Consider the following 20236-nt stretch of genomic DNA (forward strand, 5'->3'; position numbering starts at 1 on the left):
CTGATTTTACTGCAGAATTTTCTATTACCTGATACACTGTAATCATTGAAGGACTTGGAGATGTTCTGGTACATGCTGTTAGTGTGCTGTGCAAGTCTTTGAGGGAGTACCGTCTGAAATGGTTTCTGTGCTAATTTTGATACTCAGCTGGATTTGTCTGATGCTTGGGGACCTAGTTCTCTGGTTATTGTTGTTGTAACTCAGGGAATAATTTCTACATAGATAGGTGGTTTGAAAGACCCATTTAAGGTAGAGCTTCTATAGATAGATAAAGCTTCTATAGATATAACTAAGCTAGTTGAAGAAATGTGAATGATTACTGTGTTAACTAAAATTTCAGAATGTGGTAAAATTAATTGATAATGAAAATAGACCATTGACATTTACTGTTTGAGCTATAGTTTTATCTTCTTTTCTTCTTTTTTTTTTTCCTGTTTCTTGATTTCATCCCTTTAGTTTCCCCCTTTTTATATTCTCATTTGGCCATGATATGAAATTGAAGTCTTTTTAAAGCTTGTTTTACATACCAAATAAAGTTTCCTTCCCTCATTTCAAATTTAAAAGTAGGTGAGTTTAATATTTTACATTCTACAGGGGACGAGAATTGAAAAATGTCCATTTGTTCTAGTGACATAGAAATCATTGGTATGCTGAGCAAGAGCCATTTTGCTGGAGCTTTCAGACACAAGCCATAATGGAGTAGGTGAAGACATGGACATAGAACATATATTTACCTCTTTAAGAAATATGGCTTTGAAAGGGAGTAAAAGTGATCTAGTAGTAGCTGAAGAGAGAGATGAGAATTTAAGGGGGTTTCTTTTTTGTTTGTTTTGTATTGTTTGGGGGTAGGAAAGACTTGAGTATTTTTAAAGTGAATTGGAAGGAGAGATCTGGTGAAGAGGGCACAGATGAATATGCAACATACGTAATGATATGCCCACATACATACGTATACTTCTGTAAACACACACACAAACATACATATGCAAAAAATGGAGTCACATAATAACTACTATCTTATAAGCAGATTGCAGATTTTTTTTTGTCGAAGATTATGGACTAATTTTTCCCAAATATCTTCTGACATTTTTCTAAAATATAGAAGAGTTAAAAGAATGGTACAATGAAAAGCCATATTCTTACCACTTAGATTCTGTTAATATTTCATTATACATGGTTTTGTAATATCCATCCATCTTTTGTTGCATTTTAAAGTAGCAGACATTAATACATTTTATCCCACATACACATATCCAAGAAAAGATCATCACAGCCAAGACGATGAACATATCTATCACTCCCAGATTTCCTCATGTCCATTGTGCACTTGGTATGTTCAACACCATGCAGTTCATCACCTACTATTTTTGGTTTTAGTGGGACTGAAAAAGATACTTGAGGAAATTTGAATACAAAATTCAAGATTTTTATGACTATCTCCCAATATTTCACAGAATTTTCACATCTAATTCAACAGGTAACTTGAAAATGAATCCCTTTTGTACATTTATGTGATAATTAGCTAGTTTAAGTACAATAAACAATTTCAACTGGAGTATACAGGTTTGGGAACCTGACCTTTGATAATCAGACAACTCAGTGATAGGAAAAGAGGTGAGTGGGTGCTTACCATGGAGTAGTGGTTCTCTAAAGTGGATCTTTGGGTCAGCAGCATTAGTGTCACCTGGGAACTTGTTAGGATTGTAAATTCCAGGGTCTCACTGCAGACATACTGAATTGTGAACTCGTGGGGAGTAGGAGAGGATGGCAATCTGTGTTTTAACAGATGCTTCAGGTAATTCCGAGGCCCACTAAAGTTTGAGAGCCTTTGCTCAGACGGTATGTTTTTCAGAAGGGATAGAAAACTTTGATTAATCTGGTGAGTTCAGTGAACATTGGTTAAGGGATGTTTAGTCTATGTGTATCTTTTTTTTTGTTCTTTTTTTGTTTTTTTGAGATGGGGGTCTCACTCTGTCATTCAGGGTGGAGTGCAGTAGCGAGATCTCGGCTCACTGCAACCTCTGCCTCCGGGGCCCAAGTGATCCTCCCACCTCAGCCTCCCAAGTAGCTGGGACCATAGTTGCTCACCACCACGCCCAGCTAATTTTTTGTATTTTTGGAAGAGATGGGCTTTTCCCGAGTTGCCCAGGCTGGTCTTGAACTCTTGAGCTCAACTGATCCGCCTGCCTTGACCTCTCAAAGTGCTGGGATTACAGGCAGGAACTACTGTGCCTGGCCTCTGTGTGAATATTTATACATAGGATGATGATCATTTCATTGTTTAAAAAAATACTTTTACAAATGGAAATGATATTAGAGATAATTTTGTTCAGCTTTTTAACTTAGTACGTAAAACAGGCACAGGAATGACTTCGCTATCTAGGGTCAGGCACAGAAGTAATAATTTTCATTTTATTCTAGAGCTCTTATTTTTTTCCTCTTCTATCATATACTGCCTTCTTCTTTTGACTTAATAATACAGTTAATTAAAAGCCTTTTACTCAACTTTTAACCATTTGTTCAATTGGTTGACATTTAATAAGTACTCACTCTGGGTCAGGCACTGTGATTGGCACTGAAGAGCCAATATGAATATAAATGCATATGATACCTACTGTGATGGTTACTACTGAGTGTCAACTTGATTGGATTGAAGGATACAAAGTATTGATCTAGTGTGTGTCTGTGAGGGTGATGCCAAAAGAGATTAATATTTGAGTCAGTGGGCTGGGAAAGACAGACCCATCCTTAATCTGGTGGGCACAGTCTTATCAGCTGCCAGCGTGGCTAGAATGTAAGCAGGCAGAAAAATGTGAAAAGAGAGACTGGCCTAGCCTCCCAGCCTGCATCTTTCTCCCATGCTGGATGCTTTCTGTCCTTGAACGTCGGACTCAAGTTCTTCAGTTTTGGAACTCGGACTGGCTCTCCTTGCTCCTCAGCCTGCAGACATGCTATTGTGGCACTTCGTGATCATGTGAGATAATACTTAATAAACTCCCCATATATCTCTATTCCATTAGTTCTGTCCCTCTAGAGAACCCTGACTAATACACCTACCTTACACAGTTCACAAAAGAGTAATAGAAGGAAATGAGGCCAAGAGTCATCATCTAGTCTGGTAAGTGGGTTGGAGGGGAGAAACAAGCCTGTTTGGGGATGTCAAAGAAGACTCCACAGGGAAATTGGTGTTTTCATACTTTGCTTTTGGAAACCCACCAAACTTTGAGTTTTGAATTGAGTTTTAATGAATTTTATTTTTTTACTGAAAGCATAGCTCTAATATAGTATTTGAAAGGTTTATCACAAGAGAAGAGCTCAAATTCATTGAATCAAAATAATTTAGTTTTTAATCGTAGTGTGGTAATTAGCTTTTACAGACAGCAAAGTCTTAAGGACTACTATTAAGCAGATGCAGTAATATGTCTTACCATATTTATTTTCTCATCTGCTATGCAAAGAAGGTAAGAGTACTTTTTGAGTAGCAGAGATAGAATTTTGCAAAGCATGAAGACATTCTTTGAATTTTTGTTTCTATATTATTAGATATTACATTATTGAAAATGTCATTACTGAAGGCTGTCGTATTAAAAAGATGTATAGTAAACCTCACTCGAGAGAAATGGGATTGCTGATAGTTAAAGGTTTCTTAGGTTATTTTCAGTACCTTTTTTGGATAATAAGATCTTAAGTAGATTCAAAACTACACTAAAATATGAAGGTTCTTGGGATCTCAAGTCATGTTATTCACTCAGGAATATAGTAATAAAGAGAAAAATAATATTGTCTTTATTTTCATTCATTGAGAAAATGCTATAATATCCAGTGTGGAAGGTTAATTAGCCCCCAGATCCCTGAGCCCTTTTAAGCAGAAACAGAAATGTACTGGTATTTCACAGAGAAAATTGTATTTCTTGTTTTGGCATGTAGTTCTGATTTTAGGGGAGAGCTTTGTAAAGATAAGTGAGCTAGACCCCATTTCAAAACAGCACTTTGTGTTTTTTTTTTTTTTTTCAAAGCGAGCAAAAATCATACTTTTGAAGTGTGGTTCTGAACCACTCTCTCTGTACCTTTGTATCTCCCAGGGAGTTGAAAAATAAGGTAGTAGACATTTTTTTCTTTTTGTCCTATAAGAAATAGACCATTTTTGCTATGCCATCCTCTGTTCTGGTCTAAGGGAAGGTTTGTTGCCCTTTTTCCCAGCCTCAGATTTACTCAGTATGTCATGAGCTGACTCTGTGAGGAAAGATGACTTATAAAACTGTTGGCTTGAGAGAGTTTAGAAAGGAATGCATGTAAAAACAGAAAGCTTTCCCAGAGTGATATTTTATTTCTGAAATGCAATTTTTGGCCTTTCACTATTCTAGAGGTGACTGATTTAAATATTTGTTTTTGTTCTTTTCGTCTATAAGCAATTTTAGAACTATTCTACAATAAAACATGTTCTGGCTTTTTCTTTGCAGATAAGTTTTGTAAACCTTCATTGTAAATTTGTCTTTAGTCTTCTGTGAATTAATATTTTGATAGACCTCTACTGGACCACTATAGTGTGGTAAGATGGCTAGATCTCCACCCAAAATACATATTTCCTTTGCCTTCTTAAGAGTTTGGGCTAGCTGACAGAGACTGCATTTCCCAAATCTCCTTGCACGTCAGTGGAGCTTGTGACTGGGTTCCGCCAGCAGAAATAAGGGTAGAAGTGATGAGTGCCATTTATAGTCCTGGTCCATAAAATCCACCTGTGCTGTTCTTCACATCCTCCCTTCCCTAACTGTCTTTTGTGTATTGACACTTTACTGCTAGCATTACCATAATACCTATTAGTATATTTTAATTAATATAATTAATATATAGCTAAGAGTTTGTTAGTGGTTTTAGCTAGCTTCTCCAGTTAGTTTGTATTCTCAACTAAAGTTTATTACTATTTCAACTTAAGTTTTTGTGGGGTGGGTGGATGAGTAGTGTTAAGAGGTAGTGTAGATGATTTAAATGAGATACAAAGATTTTTACAAATCATTAGTGGATTTAGTGAATTAAGTAAAGCTAATCTATACTTAGAGTTTATAAATTTAGCTGCCACCTATGAAATATCTTCCAAAGATCTGAGATTCTTAAACACAAGATACATTTCACATATCTTTGTTTTAGAGAATTTGACAAATGAAGTTAGAATTAAGATAGTATATCACCTTGGATAGATGAGCAAATTGAATTATGAATTTGCACAATTAGCAATATAATTTACCGGTAATGAAACAATCTGTAGGTGAGTTAAAAGCAAATCAGTGGATTAGATCTTATATTACCTCATTTAAATTGTTATGGTATCTAATAGGTATCTCTTTTGTCTTTTCAGTAGCCTTTGAGGACCAGTTGCCTAAAATTAAAAAGAGTATATCTATCAATATATGTGTGTGTGTGTGTGTACATGTGTGTATCTTTAATTCTTTAATTAAGGTACACTTAATTAAACTGTAAAATGCACAGATCTCAGGTATACTACTTAATGAGCTTTGACAAATGTCTATGTCTGTGTAACTAATATGCTAATCAAAATATAGGACAATTCCATTACCCTAAAAAGTTTTTTCATGCCCCTTTCCAGTCAATATGCCAATTACCTATACTTTTAATTATAAATTTTCTGTGATCAGTGTTAAGTTATATTCCAAAAGGTAGTCAGAACCCAAAATGTTATGCTTATTTACACCATCAAGGAATTCAGTAAATTCTAGTATTAGGTGATGTATTTTTAAATAGAAAACATAACTTTAAAAATATTTAATAAATGAAAATTGTAAACATGCATCAAAGATCTTTTACTTAGGTGGTGTTAACAATATTTAAATTGTCCAATGCCTAAACTCAGTTATTTGTGGAGTATCCTTTCTCTTTCTTTTAATTTATGTTCTACATCAGCCAGTTTGCGCACATTAATCTCTCACTGGATTCTTTAGTAACTGTTTATTTTCTGTTCATCTGTCCACTTTTTTCTCAACCATGCTCCTTCAGCACATCTCCTAACTACCTCTTCCCTGCCACCCCAAATCAGCTTGATTTCACACTACTGAATGATAGAAATAGCCTTTCATCTAGACTATTCTAGCATTTAGAAATAGCCTTTCATCTAGACTATTCCAGCATGTTGGTATTTATTAGGTAATAAATATATTTTTATTGAATGTTAGTGAATTTTAAGTTGAATTGGATAACATTATTTTTCTATGGTTATAACTTATATTGTCTATATTTGCCAGGCTCTATGACAAACATTTTCCATTAAACATTCATGTTAATTAGATATTCTTGCCTCTATTTAATTGGTGAAAATATTAAAATTTATAGAAAGGTTATGTAAATTGCCCAATGTCACATAGCTAGTATGAAACTGGTTGGTCAGACACCAAAGTCTTTGTGATAAGTCCTGCAAATTGACATGCAAATTTTGTTAGAATATTTTAAAACTTAGGACAAGTTTCAACCATCCTATTTTTCATTTTTTTATAATATTTTAGACAACATAATTTGCAAAAGCTACTTTGTTTATTGTATACAAGATCATATGCAAGAAACAAAGCCTTCTACCTTAAGGAATGATGCCAGAAAAATAGCTAATGTGTTTTTGTTTTTTGAGACAGTGTCTCACTCTTTTGCCCAGGCTGGAGTGCAGTGGTGCAGTGTTGGCTCACTGCAGCCTTGACCTCCTGGGCTCAAGTGATCCTCCCCACCTCAGCCTCCCGAGTAGCTGAGACTACAGATGCGCACTACCAGGCCTGGGTAATTTTTGTATTTTTTGTAGAGGTGGGATTTCACCATGCTACCCAGGCTGGCCTTAAACTCCTGAGCTTGCCCACTTCTGCCTTCCAAAGTGCTGGGATTAAAAATAGCTACTGTTTGCCTGTAATCCCAGCACTTTGGGAGGCTGAGGTGGGCAGATCACCAGTGGTCGGGAGTTCAAGACCAGCCTGACCAACATGGAGAAACCCTGTCTCTACTAAAAATACAAAATTAGCTGGGCATGGTGGCACATGCCTGTAATCCCAGCTAACTCAGGAGGCTGAGGCAGGAGAATCACTTGCACCTGGGAGGCGGAGGTTGCGGTGAGTCAAGATCGCACCATTGCACTCCAGCATGGGCAGCAACAAGAGTGTCGCTAACTCTGTCTCAAAAAAAAGCTCCTGTTTATTGAATCATTGATATTTACTGACTTGACACTTTACATACATACTTTTTAACTTTTTTCTAGAATAAAAATAATTCTGATTACACTGTAATACTCAAACGCGTTCTTATAAAAATGCAAGCTGTAATTTTTAAATTGAGGATAAGTCCACACAACATTAATTCATTATTTAAAATGATTAATTGAGTGCATTTAATGCATTCAGAATGTTGTGCAACTCCCACCTCTTTCTAGTTTCTGGGTTGTTTCCACTTTTAGTTATTATGAATAATGCTTCTGTGAACATTTGTGTACAAACATTTCTCTTGTGTGTATTCCTAGAATTGGAATTACTGGGTTTTATGGTAATTCAGTCTTTTTTTTTTTTTTTTTTTCGAGGAACTGCAATACTATTTTCCACAATGGCTAAAACATTTTACATTCCTACCAACAATTGTCCAGGTTCCCTATGCCTCCGCATCATTGCCAACACTTGTTATTTTTTGGTTTTCTTCATTATAACCATCCTACTGTGTGTTAAGTTGTATTTCATTACAGTTTTGATTTGCATTTCTGTATTGGCCAATGATGTTGAACATCTTTTCATGTGCTTTTTTGGCCCTTTGTATATCTTTAGAGAAAGAAATATATATTTAAGTCTTTTGCCTGTTTTTTAATTTCATTGTCTTTATTGTTGAGTTGTAAGAATTTTTATGTTATTTTGGATACTAATCCCTCATCAGATATATGATTTGCAAATATTTTCTCCCATTCTGTAGTTGTCTTTTTATTTTCTTGTTATTTTACTTTGATTCACGAAAGTTAAGTTTTATGAAGTCCAATCTGTTTTTTTATTTGAACAAGTTATAATTTTAATGTATGTGTAAATAAATTTAAAAAATAGGACTATTATTTCTATATGTTATTCTACTCCTTGTTTTTTTTCACTTAAACATGGGTCTTGGAGATCTTTTTATGTTGGTACATAAGGATTGTCCCCATTCATTAATTAATAAATTACTGCATACTATAGATTATATGTTCTGTAACTTACTTTACCATTCCTCTAGGGACCTAGGGAGAAGGATTTTTGGGTTGTTGCCTATTTTAGGAAATAGCAAATAGTGAATATCTGTAGGATAGAATTCTAAGAGTATTTCTCTGTAGGATAGATTCCTAAAAGTCAAGTTTCTGGGTGAAGTGTATAAATTTTTTTTTTTTTTTTTTTTTTTTTGAGGCAAGGTCCTGCTCCCTCACCCAGGCTGGAGCGTGGTGGTGATCTCGGCTCACTGCAACCTCTGCCTCCTAGTTCAAGTGATTCTCATGCCTCAGCCTCCCAAGTAGCTGGGATTATAGGTGTGTGCCACCACACCCGGCTAATTTTTGTATTTTTAGTAGAAACAGGGTTTCACCCTGTTGGCCAGGCTGGTCTCAGACTCCTGACCTCAAGTGATCCACCCACCTAGACCTCCCAAAGTGCTGGGATTATAGGTGTGAACCACTGCGCCCAGCCAGATGTGTCTATTTCTTTTAATCTGCTAGTTTTACCTTCATATATTTTGAAGCTCCATTATTAGGGTCACAAACCTTTATGGTTGTTATATCTTCCTGATGAATTGACCATTTTTTTACTATGAAATGTCCCTGGTAGACAAGCTCTTTTATTCATTCTGACAATCTCTGATATTTAATTGGAATATTTAGTTCATTTACATTTAATGTAATTCTTATGTATGGATTTGTATATAACATTTCTGTTCATTCAGAAACAGTCTGATTTGCCTTTTGGGTTGATACGATATTTTTTAGAATTTTATTTTAATTTTTCTATTGACTTTTTATCTATACTTCTTTGCTTTTTATTTTTAGTGGTTGCTCTAATGATAAAATATGCATTCTCAACTTTTTGCAATGTACCTAATAATGTACTGCTTCAGATAAAATATATTTCTTGTAAATAGGTCATTCTATTCTCATTTTAAGGAATCTAAGCGTTAGGAATGCTAAGTGTAATGCCTAAGATACTTAGCTGACAGCTACCTAATACCTAAATTTCAAAGGTTAAACCAAACTTATATTTGCAGAATATACCCAGTTTGGTTTTGGTATATATTATTTCCTTTTTTAAATTTCTGTGTTCTGTGTGCTAATATTTTGTTTAAGAGTTTGGCTTCTATATGAGTAAGAGAAATTGGCTTGTAAATTTCCTGTATTATAATGTTCTTGTCAGGTTTTCTTATCAAAGTTACGCTGAACTCGTAAAACGAAGTGAGAATATTTTCCCCTTTTTCTAAACCCTGAAAGGGTCTGTTACAGATTGGCATTACATTTTTCTTAAGCATTAGGTAGAATTTGTTGGTGAAACTTTCTGGCCCTTAACTTCCTTTGTGGAAGGTTTATAATTACATATTCAGGTTTATTTCATGGTTTTATGAGTATTTAAATTTCCTTTTGTTGTGTTGGTTTTTGATAAGTTCTATTTCTACATTTCCTCTAAATTTTTACATTTATTGGCAAAGCATTATTATGGGTTATACATATTTTTTGTTTGCCTTTTCTCTTCTATTTTTTCTTCATCAATTTTGCCAGGGGTTTATTGAAAAAATTCTTTCAAAGGATGATCATTTGGCATTGTTGATCATTTTCATTGTATGCTTTGGTAATTTCTGCTTTTCTGTGTTAAATTTTCTGTTATTTTCGTAAGTTTTTGAGATAGATTCTTTGATAACTGATTAATAGTCCCTCTTCTTTCCTAATATAGATGCTCCTTGACTTACAGTGGGGTTATGTCCCCATAAACCCATTGTAAGTTGAAAATATTGTAAGTTGAAAACACATTTAATACACCTAACCTACTGAATGTTATGGCTTAGCCTATCCTACCTTAAACATGCTCAGAACACTTACATTAGCATATAGTTGGGCAGAATCATCTAACACAATGCCTGTTTCATACTAAAGTGTTGAATCTCATATAGTTTATTGAGTATTTTGCTAAAAGAGAAAAACAATGATTGTATGGGTACTTGATTTACAGTTCTACTGAATGTGTATTATTTTTACACCATTGTAAATTGAAAAATTGCAAGTTGAGCTATCATAAGTTGGGGACTGTCTGTAATATTCATTTAAGTCCCTAAGGTACAGCTTTAGCCATACTCTACAAATTCAACATGTATTGTTACTCATTATTTAATTCAAATATTTTATAATTTATATTGTGAGTTGTTTGAACTCTGTTCCTTACTGTCCAAACATTTGGAGATTTTCTGCTTATATTTTTGTTATTTCTAGTTTCTTGTATTGTGATCAAAGAACATATTCTGTATGGTTTCTGTCTACTGAAATGTTTTGAGACTTCTGTGGCCTAGCATATGTCAACCTTTTTTTTTTTTTTTTTGAGACGGAGTAATTGCCCAAGCTAGAGTGCAATGGCGCAATCTTGGCTCACTGCAACCTCCGCCTCCTGGGTTCAAATGATTCTCCTGCCTCAGCCTTCCGAGTAGCTGGGATTACAGGCACACGCCACCGTGCCCAGCTAATTTTTTATGTTTTTAGTAGAAACGGGATTTCACCATGTTAGCCAGGCTGGTTTCGAACTCCTGAACTCAGGTGATCCGCCTGCCTTGGCCTCCCAAAATGCTGGGATTACAGGTGTGAGCCACTGCACCAGGCCCCATATGTCAACTTTGGTAAATATTTCGTGAGTACTTAAAATGAAACTGCTTTGCAGTAGTGTGCAGTGTTCTAGCAAATATTCATTAGGTGAAGGTTGACAATCATGTTATTAAAGTCTTCTGTATCTTTACTGATTATTTTGTTTGTTCTTGCTGAGTTATTTTAAAATCTACCATTGTGCGTGTGGATTTGTCTACTTTTATTTCAATAAATTTTTCTTTATTGATAAATTTAGACTTCTTAAAATTTCCAAGTGAACTAATTTTATTATCAATATTAAGTTAAAGTGTGCCTCTTTAATTTCATAATGCTTTTTTGCCTCAGCATCTTTATCTGATATGAATATAGCTATATCAGTTTTCTTTGATTTTTGTTTACATGGTCTGTCATTTTTATTTTCTAATTAGAATTTTTATCCCTTTTTTTAAGAAGTTTTTCTTGTAAATGGCAAGGAAATATATTTTATTTGGACAGTCATCTTTTGTTTAGACAGTTTAGTCCATTTCCATATAATGTGCTTTCTAATATATTTGGATTTAAACTTAGTATTTTACTGTTTGCTTTTTATTTATTCCATGTCATGTTTTTCCCACTTTTTTTGTGTCCTTTTGGATAGATTGTTTCCTATTACTTTATTATCCCCTTTTATTAGGTACACATTCTTTTATTCTTCTATTAATGGTTACCCTAGAGATAACAACAGATACCATTGATTTATCATAATCTAACATAAATTAGTACTTAATTTCCTCCCTACAGCATAGTGACCTCAGAATATTATAACTACACTTGTGCTCCTTCTGGCTCATATACATTTGTTGTCATAGCTTTTTTTTTTTTTTTGAGACAGAGTCTTGCTCTATCACCCAGGCTGGAGTGTAGTGGCGTGATCTCGGCTCACTGCAAACTCCACCTCCCAGGTTCACGCCATTCTCCTGCCTCAGCCTCCCGAGTAACTGGGACTACAGGTGCCCGCCACTGTGCCCGGCTAATTTTTTGTATTTTCAGTAGAGACGGGGTTTCACTGTGTTAGCCAGGATGATCTTGATCTCCTGACCTCGTGATCCACCTGCCTTGGCCTCCCAAAGTGCTGGGATTACAGGCTGTCATAGCTTTTAACCTGTTACTTGATTTCAACCAAACTTTTTTATTGTTTCATAATGTCAATCAATATACATATATATTTTGTATATATTTACCATTTTTGTTGCTCTTAATTTTTCCCTGTGTCACCCATCTTCTAACTAAAGTCATTTTCGTTGTACCTGAAAACATTCTTTAGTTAGTTTCTTTAGTGTGGCTTTTTTGGTGATGACTTGGCTCACTTTTTGGTTGTCTGAAAATCTTTACCCTTCATTCTTGAATATCATCTGTAGGTATAAAAATATAGGTTGCTTTTATTATCACTTTGAAAATATTCTGTTGTATACTATCTTCCATTCTTTTTCCTGCAAGGTCAGCTACTTGTCTATTTGTGTTTTTTAGTATATTTTATTTATTTATTTATTTTGAGACAGGGTCTTGCTGTGTGGCCCAGGCTGGAGTGCAGTGGTGCAATCACGGCACACTGCAGCCTCATTCTCCTAGGCTCAAGCAATCCTCCTACTTCAGCTTTCCAGGTAGCTAGTGATACAGGCATGAGCCACCCTGTGCCCAGCTAATTTTTCTAATTTTTGTAGAGATGGGGTTTTGCCATGTTGCCCAGGCTGGTCTCGAATTCCCGGGCTAAAATGATCCACCCGCCTTGGCCTCCCAAAGTGCTGGGATTACATGGGTGAGCCACCGTGGCTAGACCAGTTGTTGCTTTTTTGTAGGTGATCTGTTGTTGTTTCTTCTGGCTGCTTTTAACAAACATTTTGCTGTCTCAGGTTGTTTCAGTGAAGCACCTGCTTGTGGTTTTTTGTTAGTTTTTGGTTTTCATTTTGTTTTGGTTTTGGTTCTGGTTCTTAGAAGAAGATCTTGAATCTGTGGCTTGATTTTTAAAATCAGTTAAGTTTTCAGCTTTTATTTCTTCAGATACTTCTGTATCATTTCTTTTCTTCTATCATTTAGGATTCAGATTATAGGTATCCACACCCTTGTTAAGTATACTTTTTTCTATAATTTTTCTAATTCTCGCATAGTTTTTTGTTTTATATAGTTTTTCTTCTCATTTATTTTTGTAAGGTAATGATCAGTTATTTTCTTCCATATGGATACCTCATATACCTTTCTTCCCAATCTTTAAAACAACCTTGCCAAAATTATTTTTTGCCATTTTTACAGATATTATTCAGAGAGGTTAACTCCCTTGCCCAAGTTCACAGAGCAGCCAAGCAATCAGAGCTAACATTTGAATCAAAGTCGAATCAATTCAGTATTTCTTGCTCTAATTTGTTATATGAGGTTATGGTTCCTTTTTTCTGTCTGTTTTTCTCACTTGATTTTTGGAGATAAGCTGTTATTCAAAATGTTGTATACCTTAATGAATTAGTCTGTCTTAAAATAACATTTTGCCATTTCACCTATATTTATTAGATAAATAGAAGTATACAAATTTATGGGCCAAATATTATCCCCCTTAAGGAGTTTATTTTCTATATGGAAACAAGAATGTATACAGTTTATTCTAATAGAGGATACGAAAAGATAGTTTCCATGGTTAGAAACAAATAAGAAGGTAGTGTCTCAAGTAATGGAATTAAGAAATAATTCATTGGGTAGGTAGAAGTTATGAAAAGATGGTAATGTGAGGATTTTTGTTTGTTTACAAGGGTGAAAAAGTTTGTTATTACAAATAAAGAAAATCAGTACTAATATTTCATGTTTTATTTTCCCCCAACGAATCTCTTTGTACCTACTTTGTCACTAATTGAATAGTCATGTAAGCAGTGAAATTTTGTACGTCATGATACATTATACACAGTGATTGAAAAAGTCTTTTTTCCCCAGGTTATTTCATTTCTGGCTGCAGTTTTGCATAAAAAGGGAACTCGTGAGGATATTGAAAATAACATGCCAGAGTTTTTACTAAGAAGTATGAAAAAGGAACCCCTTTGTTCTACAGCAAAAAAGGTAAAATCTCTAGACAATGTGTATCCTACTCATGATGCTGGTATTACAAAAGCATATAGAAATATTTAAATATCACACATTAAAATGTGTTAGTATAAATTTTAAAACCTAAGAATGTAAAGATGTTATTAAAATATTTGTTTTATAGGCCTAATTTTTGAAAGATTACCAATTTTATTCCCAAGTTAAATTTGATTGACTGTCATAATGGCAAAACAAAATTTCAGCTTGGTTTTGCTTTGGGGTTTTAATCTGTTGGTTGGCTGGATTTACGTGATTTACTTAGGTTGATTTGTTAAACTAACAGAATGTATATGTAAAGTTAATTGAAACCTTCATTATATTGTTTTTTATTTATGTGAGAATGAAAAGGCGATAGTTACAGATATTGGTAACAAAAAAGTGCATCATTGACTTATTTCAAGTTGCCTAGCTAATTGCATCCAAAAAATATGAAATAAGTTCTACCAATACAGGAAAGTTGGAATCAGAAAGACTAGGTAGGTCTGTGCTTATTTCTCTCTCTGCCCATATGACTGTGAATGCTATTCATATCCATACTTCAGTTTTCTCCTTCATAAATGTATGTTTATACATATGTTATATGTGATTCTTTACAAAAAAGATTTCTAATAAAGCAATGAAATATAAAAAAAAATTATACTTACATGTCTTTTAAAAAATATTATCCTCAGCCTCCAGGAAACCAGATAAGAATAAAAATGAAGTGATTTTATGAAATCTTTTATTATATTTGGTAATGAACTACTTACCGCAAGTTTTAAAACAGACTCTTTTATACAAGTCTTATATACAAGATTGCTGAGAAGTCCAAGTTTACTCTTGTCTATCATAAAGACCATTTCAATGCAAACTTTTCAGAACTACTGGCTTAAGATATTATAATTGCTATCATTTTAAATTCTCTTAATTTTTCAATGGAATAAATGCATCCTGAGTATCAGATTCAATGTGATCCTGAAGAGAATAATGGTTCTTAATGTATTTTAAGTATTCAGTAGCTCAAGTACTGTTTTTAGCTCTGGATTCAGTGTTCCCTGATTCTGAATGTCACTACAGAGCCTATATATATCTCTTTTATGCCACTGTGACAGCAGATAGAAGAGAGAACAAAAGAGAGAAAAGTAATATTTTAAATATATTAAAATATTTAAAGATATTTAAAATATTATAGAACAAGAACGGGCCAGGCGCAGTGATTCATGCCTGTAATCCCAGTACTTTGGGGGGCCAAGGAAGGAGAATTGCTCAAGCTCAGGAGTTAAAGACCAGCTTCGGCAACATGTCAAACCTCTTCCTTACGAAAAATACAGAAAATTAGTCAAGTGTGGTGGTGTGTGCCAGTAGTCCCAGGTACTTCGGAGGCTGAAGTGGGAGGATCACCTGAGCCTGGGGAGGTTGAGGCTGCAGTGAGCCATGTTTGCACCACTGCACTCCAGCCAGGGCAATAAAGTGAGACCCCTGTCTCAAAAAAGAACAAGAATGAAAGAAAAGAAAGTTAACAAAGATACTCATTTGATAATGTGGTAAAATATGCTTATAATAGTTACCTCAGTTGACTCCAGTTCCTCTCCTTCTTTCTTTCCTTTCTTTCCTTTTTCTTTCTCTTTATATATATATGTATGTGTGTGTGTATGTATGCATATGCGATGTATCATATCTCACACACACACACACACACACACACACACACACACACACATATACAGTTGTCCCTTGGTATCCGTGTGGGATTGGTTCCAGGACCTCTCTTGGGTACCAAAATGTGTGGATTCTCAAGTCCTTGATATAAAATAGTGTATTTGCATATAACCTGTTATCCTCCCATATACTTTAAATCATCTGTAGTTTACTTAGTGCAATGTAAAGTCTACATAAATAGCTTTTATATTGTATTGTTTAGGAAATAATGACAAGGTCTGTGTACATGTTTAGTGCAGATGGAATTTTTTAGTATTTCAATTTGTTGAAATCCACTGATATGAAACCCACAGATATGGAGGAACTGTAAATTCCTTGCTACAATGTACGTTGGTATTTACCTTATTCAGTTGATTTCTTAATTTATTTATTTTCAGTCTTTTTGTATTCTAATAAATTACCTTAAAGCTATAAGTGTTCCTTTGGGCCAGGCATGGTTGCTCACATCTGTAATCCCAGCACTTTGGGAGGCTGACGCGGGAGGATCGCCCAGAGTTTGAGACCCACCTGAGCACCATAAGAAGACCCTGTCTTTACAGAAAATAAAAAAATAAAACAATTAGCCAGGTGTGGTAGTGTGTGTCTATGGTCTCAGCTACTGGGGAGGCTGAGGTGAGAGAATCGCATGAGCCCAGGAGTTCTAGGCTGTAGTGAGCCGTGATCATGCCAGTGCACTCCAGTCTGGGCAACAGAGAAGACCCTGTCTCAAAAAAAAAAAGTTCCTTTCAGTACTCCTTTGTCTGTGTTCTATAGTTTTTAATATGTAGTTTTTTCATTAGTCTTTTCTAAAGTATCTGTGGCCCTAATTTTTATTCTCTTTTACCCAAGTACTATTTAAAAGAGAAATTTTAAAATTTCCAAGTGAACAGCTATTGTTGGGGCTCAGGATGATGGGAGGGCTGAACCCTTTTTGACAATTTCTAGTTTTGTTGCATCAGATAAACAGCCTTGATATTTTTTTCTTTGTGATTACATCCATGGATCAGTTTTATGCTTTGATGTTGTGCATTGTGTAGTCTCTGTTGTTTTAAAATGTTGCTTATATTGTGCATTCTTTGTAATTATGGTCACATGGTTTTATAGATTTCTATTTAATCATGTTTGTTAATTGCATTGTTAAAATGTTTAATAGTGTTATTTTCTTTTTGTCTGAGTAGTTGGATCTGGAAAGAAAAATGTTAAATTTTCTTGTTACGACTTTCAGTTTATTTTTCTTTTTGTTCATACCAACTTTTGCTTAACGTCTTCAGTTAATTCTTCAGAGGCCAGGTGTGGTGGTTTGTGCCTGTAGTCCCAGCTACTCAGGAGTCTGAGGTAGGAGGATCACTTGAGCTCAGGAGGTTGAGGCTGCAGTGGCCATGATTGTGCCACTGCACTCCAGCTTGGGTGACAGAGTGGGACTCTGTCTCAGAAAAAAAAAAAAATTCTTCAGTAAATTTTATGTGTTTGTATATTGCTCTCACACTTGATTATCCATAGGCTTATCTGCCTATGGAATTTTAAGTTCAAAATTTTCTTTTATAATGACAAAACATCTTCTGTCACTCCATATTGCAGATGAGAGTTCAATGTCAACCCGACTTTTTTCCTTGGAAAGGATTTTTTTTTTAATTGTTTGGAAGTATTAAGGACTTTTTTAATTGATAAAATTCAGAAATTTCCATGAGCCCTAACACTCACCATAGAATTCTTCCAAATAAGTTTTGCTTTAGAAAATACATATACAGTGCTTTATGCAGGGAAAGTTGCATACTGATGCTAGAATCAGTTTCTTTGATGACTGATGTAACTTTTCCTTCTTAAAATTACTTGGCCATTATTTTTCTTGACTCAGTCTTTCCAACTACCTTAGCTGTTTTGTTGAGGTTTGTTTTGCTTGTCGTTGTTTTTAGGTTCCTTCTAGGAAAAGTAAATTTTTTAGTGGGGGAGGGCAGGGGGAGTTTTCGCTTTCAGAGGTGTAGGGCAGATTGCTCAGTTCTTCAGGTGTGCCAGTTCTCATCTGCTCCTGCACTGTTCTGACCTGCTGGTACTGCCCTTCCAGGCATTCTGCCACTCTTACGGATTTATTATGTTTGTTCTTTTGTTTCATTGGCATCAACACAAACGTGTTGAGTTAGTCATTTGAACTGGAACTTAGAGTTTTTAATGGCATCACCAGTGACATTCTACTGTATTTCCCAGAAGTAAACACAAACAAAAATTATAACTTGGAAAGTTTCAAAAGATAAATTTGTATTGGTTCATTTAAAACAATGTATGTTTTAAAAAGACAGTTTATGAAATGGAGAAGAAATCAGTTATTTTGTATTTATTATGCTAATGCCAGAATTACAATTGAATTCTGAAAAATTAATGTTGAAGCTTGTTGAAGAAAGCCCTTTAATGAACTGAGTGTTACAAATTAAGGAGTGGTGGGTCTAAGGTATGTGTGTGTGATACGATACATCTCATATACATTTAAAAACTTTTCGGTGTGAATAAATCATCTAAGAATGCATGAATGTTTTGTGCCAAGAATAAATTCTTAAAGGAAAAGACACAAGCTCTACATTTTAAACATTGATTTTTGGAATGGTTCTCTAGATGTAGGCTAAGTTTTGATTGAAATTCAATTTTTATGAATCATAATAAATTTATTATAAAATATTACTATCTTGCGTGATGAAGCTTTAGAGATTCTAAGTAAAATTCATAATTAATGCAAAAGAGGAGGATTTTTGTAGCAATCACAATACCAGCATCGGAAGCAATTTCAATGACAATTTAACAAAAATATTTTATAATTATTTTATTTACTATACACTATTTTTTTAGTTCTTCATATGTACCAAGAGGATTACGTTGCACATGATGCTACCGTGAGCATCCTTATGCACAACTTTTGCAATAATAACTGTAGGATAAATTCTTAGTACTGGAATTGGATAGCAGGTAGAGCTGGATTCAACGGATTACTTTTTGATAACTGGAGTTAAATTACCCCATATACCCATGAGTGGTGTATAGGAATGTCTGTTTCCACCTTTTCATTTGCGCTAGGTATTAGCAAACATAAATTTATGACTACCTGAGAGATTTAAAATTTTTGTCTTGCTTTGATTTACATTTCTTAATGAGTGAAGCTGTAGCATTTCAGGTGTTTAAAAGCTATTTTTAAATCTAATTCTAGTTTTTAATCATAGTCCTTGATTAATAGTCCTTAATGATATATCCTGGAATCTCATTTTTTGTTCATTATATATTTTGAAAATATTTCTTCCTCATGTAGAGTTGGCTTTGAATTATTTATTGATTTTTTAAAAATGTTTATGTAGTTACATGTATTGGTCTGTATAGTTTCTGGGTTTTATGTTTGCCTAGAAAAGGCTTTTGTACTCTAAATTTATGAATACATTCACTCATGGTTCTTTTATAATATGTGTGATTTTATTTTATACCTTTATATCTTTGTTTCAGCTAGAATTTATTTTGCTGTAGGTGTCTAGTAATCCAATTTTATTTTCCTCAGTTGTTTAGCCAGTTATCTTAATGTCATTTGTTGAATAAGCCCGCTTTTCCACAGTGATTTGAAGGGCCACTTTGGTGTAAAATTAAACTCATTTCTGTTTCTAGACGTATTATTCTGCCCTAATTATTTGTTCATTTCTCTTCCAGTGCTAAACAGTTTTAGTTATTTTAGCTTTATAATGTAATTTATTATTTGGTAGTTACTCCTCAAGTTTTCTCAACTTATGAAAAATAAATTTTCTCAAATTTCTCCTCAAAACCTATTGATATATTAGTTGATATTGTGTTGAATTTATAGTTAACTTTGCTTATCATTTCCATTCTTATATTTCTTATTTACTTCTTTTTAATTGCAAGAGTTGATATTTATTGATCTGGTTTGTAACTTTCTGTTTTGCTAGACTATCAAGTTTTGGCATAATGCCAAAGTTTAGTACTTCATATAGTACTTAGAAAATAGAAGGTGTTCAATTGATGAATGAATTAATAATTGAAACCATGCATGTCAGTGCTAAGTTAGGACTAATAATGTATGTTCAGAGGACAGTGACAGTAGAGTTGAAACAAAGGTTCCACATGGGAAGAAGTGTGATATCAAAATGAAAAATTATACCTTTACAGAAAAGTTACAGAACGTAAAATTGGAATCTTTGCTAGAAAACTCAAAAAGTACTAAAAAAAAGTTTTTGTATTTATCTCTACAATCTTAACTCTCTTAAAAATACCCAACATAGGTAATTATTTAATGCCAAAACTTGATATTCTATCAAAAATTAGGCTGTTTTTATACAAAGGACTTGGAAAAGCCCCTGACTACAGTGGATTCTAAACTGAAATTTCTATATATGAAATAACTGCAGCATACTGAAGGAAAAAATGATCAGCTGTACACACAGTAGGGTGTAAATTAATTAGGTATTTTTGAGAGAGTTAAGGTTGTGGCGATAAATACAAGACTTGTTTTAGACCTTTGAGTTTTCTAGCAAAGATTTCAATTTTATGTTCTGTAATTTTTATGTAAAGGTATAATTTATTTTTCATTTTGATATCATACTTCTTTCCATGTGGAACCTTTGTTTCAACTCTACTGTAATCTGTCACTGTCCTCTGAACATA

At 34.1% G+C, this 20236-nt stretch overlaps 1 protein-coding gene across 7 annotated transcripts in view; it reads left to right on the forward strand.

The window, feature by feature from the left end:
* The window catches only part of ERCC6L2 (ERCC excision repair 6 like 2), a 167254-nt gene that overhangs the window by 12572 nt on the left and 134446 nt on the right, over nt 1-20236 (forward strand). For 6 of the 7 annotated variants that reach the window (XR_008509835.2, XM_054520289.2, XM_024252413.3 and 3 more), the window contains exon 3: nt 13769-13891. The exons of the other annotated variant lie outside the window; for it this stretch is intronic. Coding sequence is in view for 5 of the 6 variants with exons in the window: in XM_054520289.2 (XP_054376264.2) it covers nt 13769-13891 (123 nt within the window). In the remaining variant the exon portion in view is untranslated. The remainder of the gene's footprint in view (nt 1-13768; nt 13892-20236) is intronic. 7 annotated transcript variants of the gene reach the window in all.

Source organism: Pongo abelii, chromosome 13 (assembly GCF_028885655.2).
Source record: "Pongo abelii isolate AG06213 chromosome 13, NHGRI_mPonAbe1-v2.0_pri, whole genome shotgun sequence".
Taxonomy (NCBI): Eukaryota; Metazoa; Chordata; class Mammalia; order Primates; family Hominidae; genus Pongo; species Pongo abelii.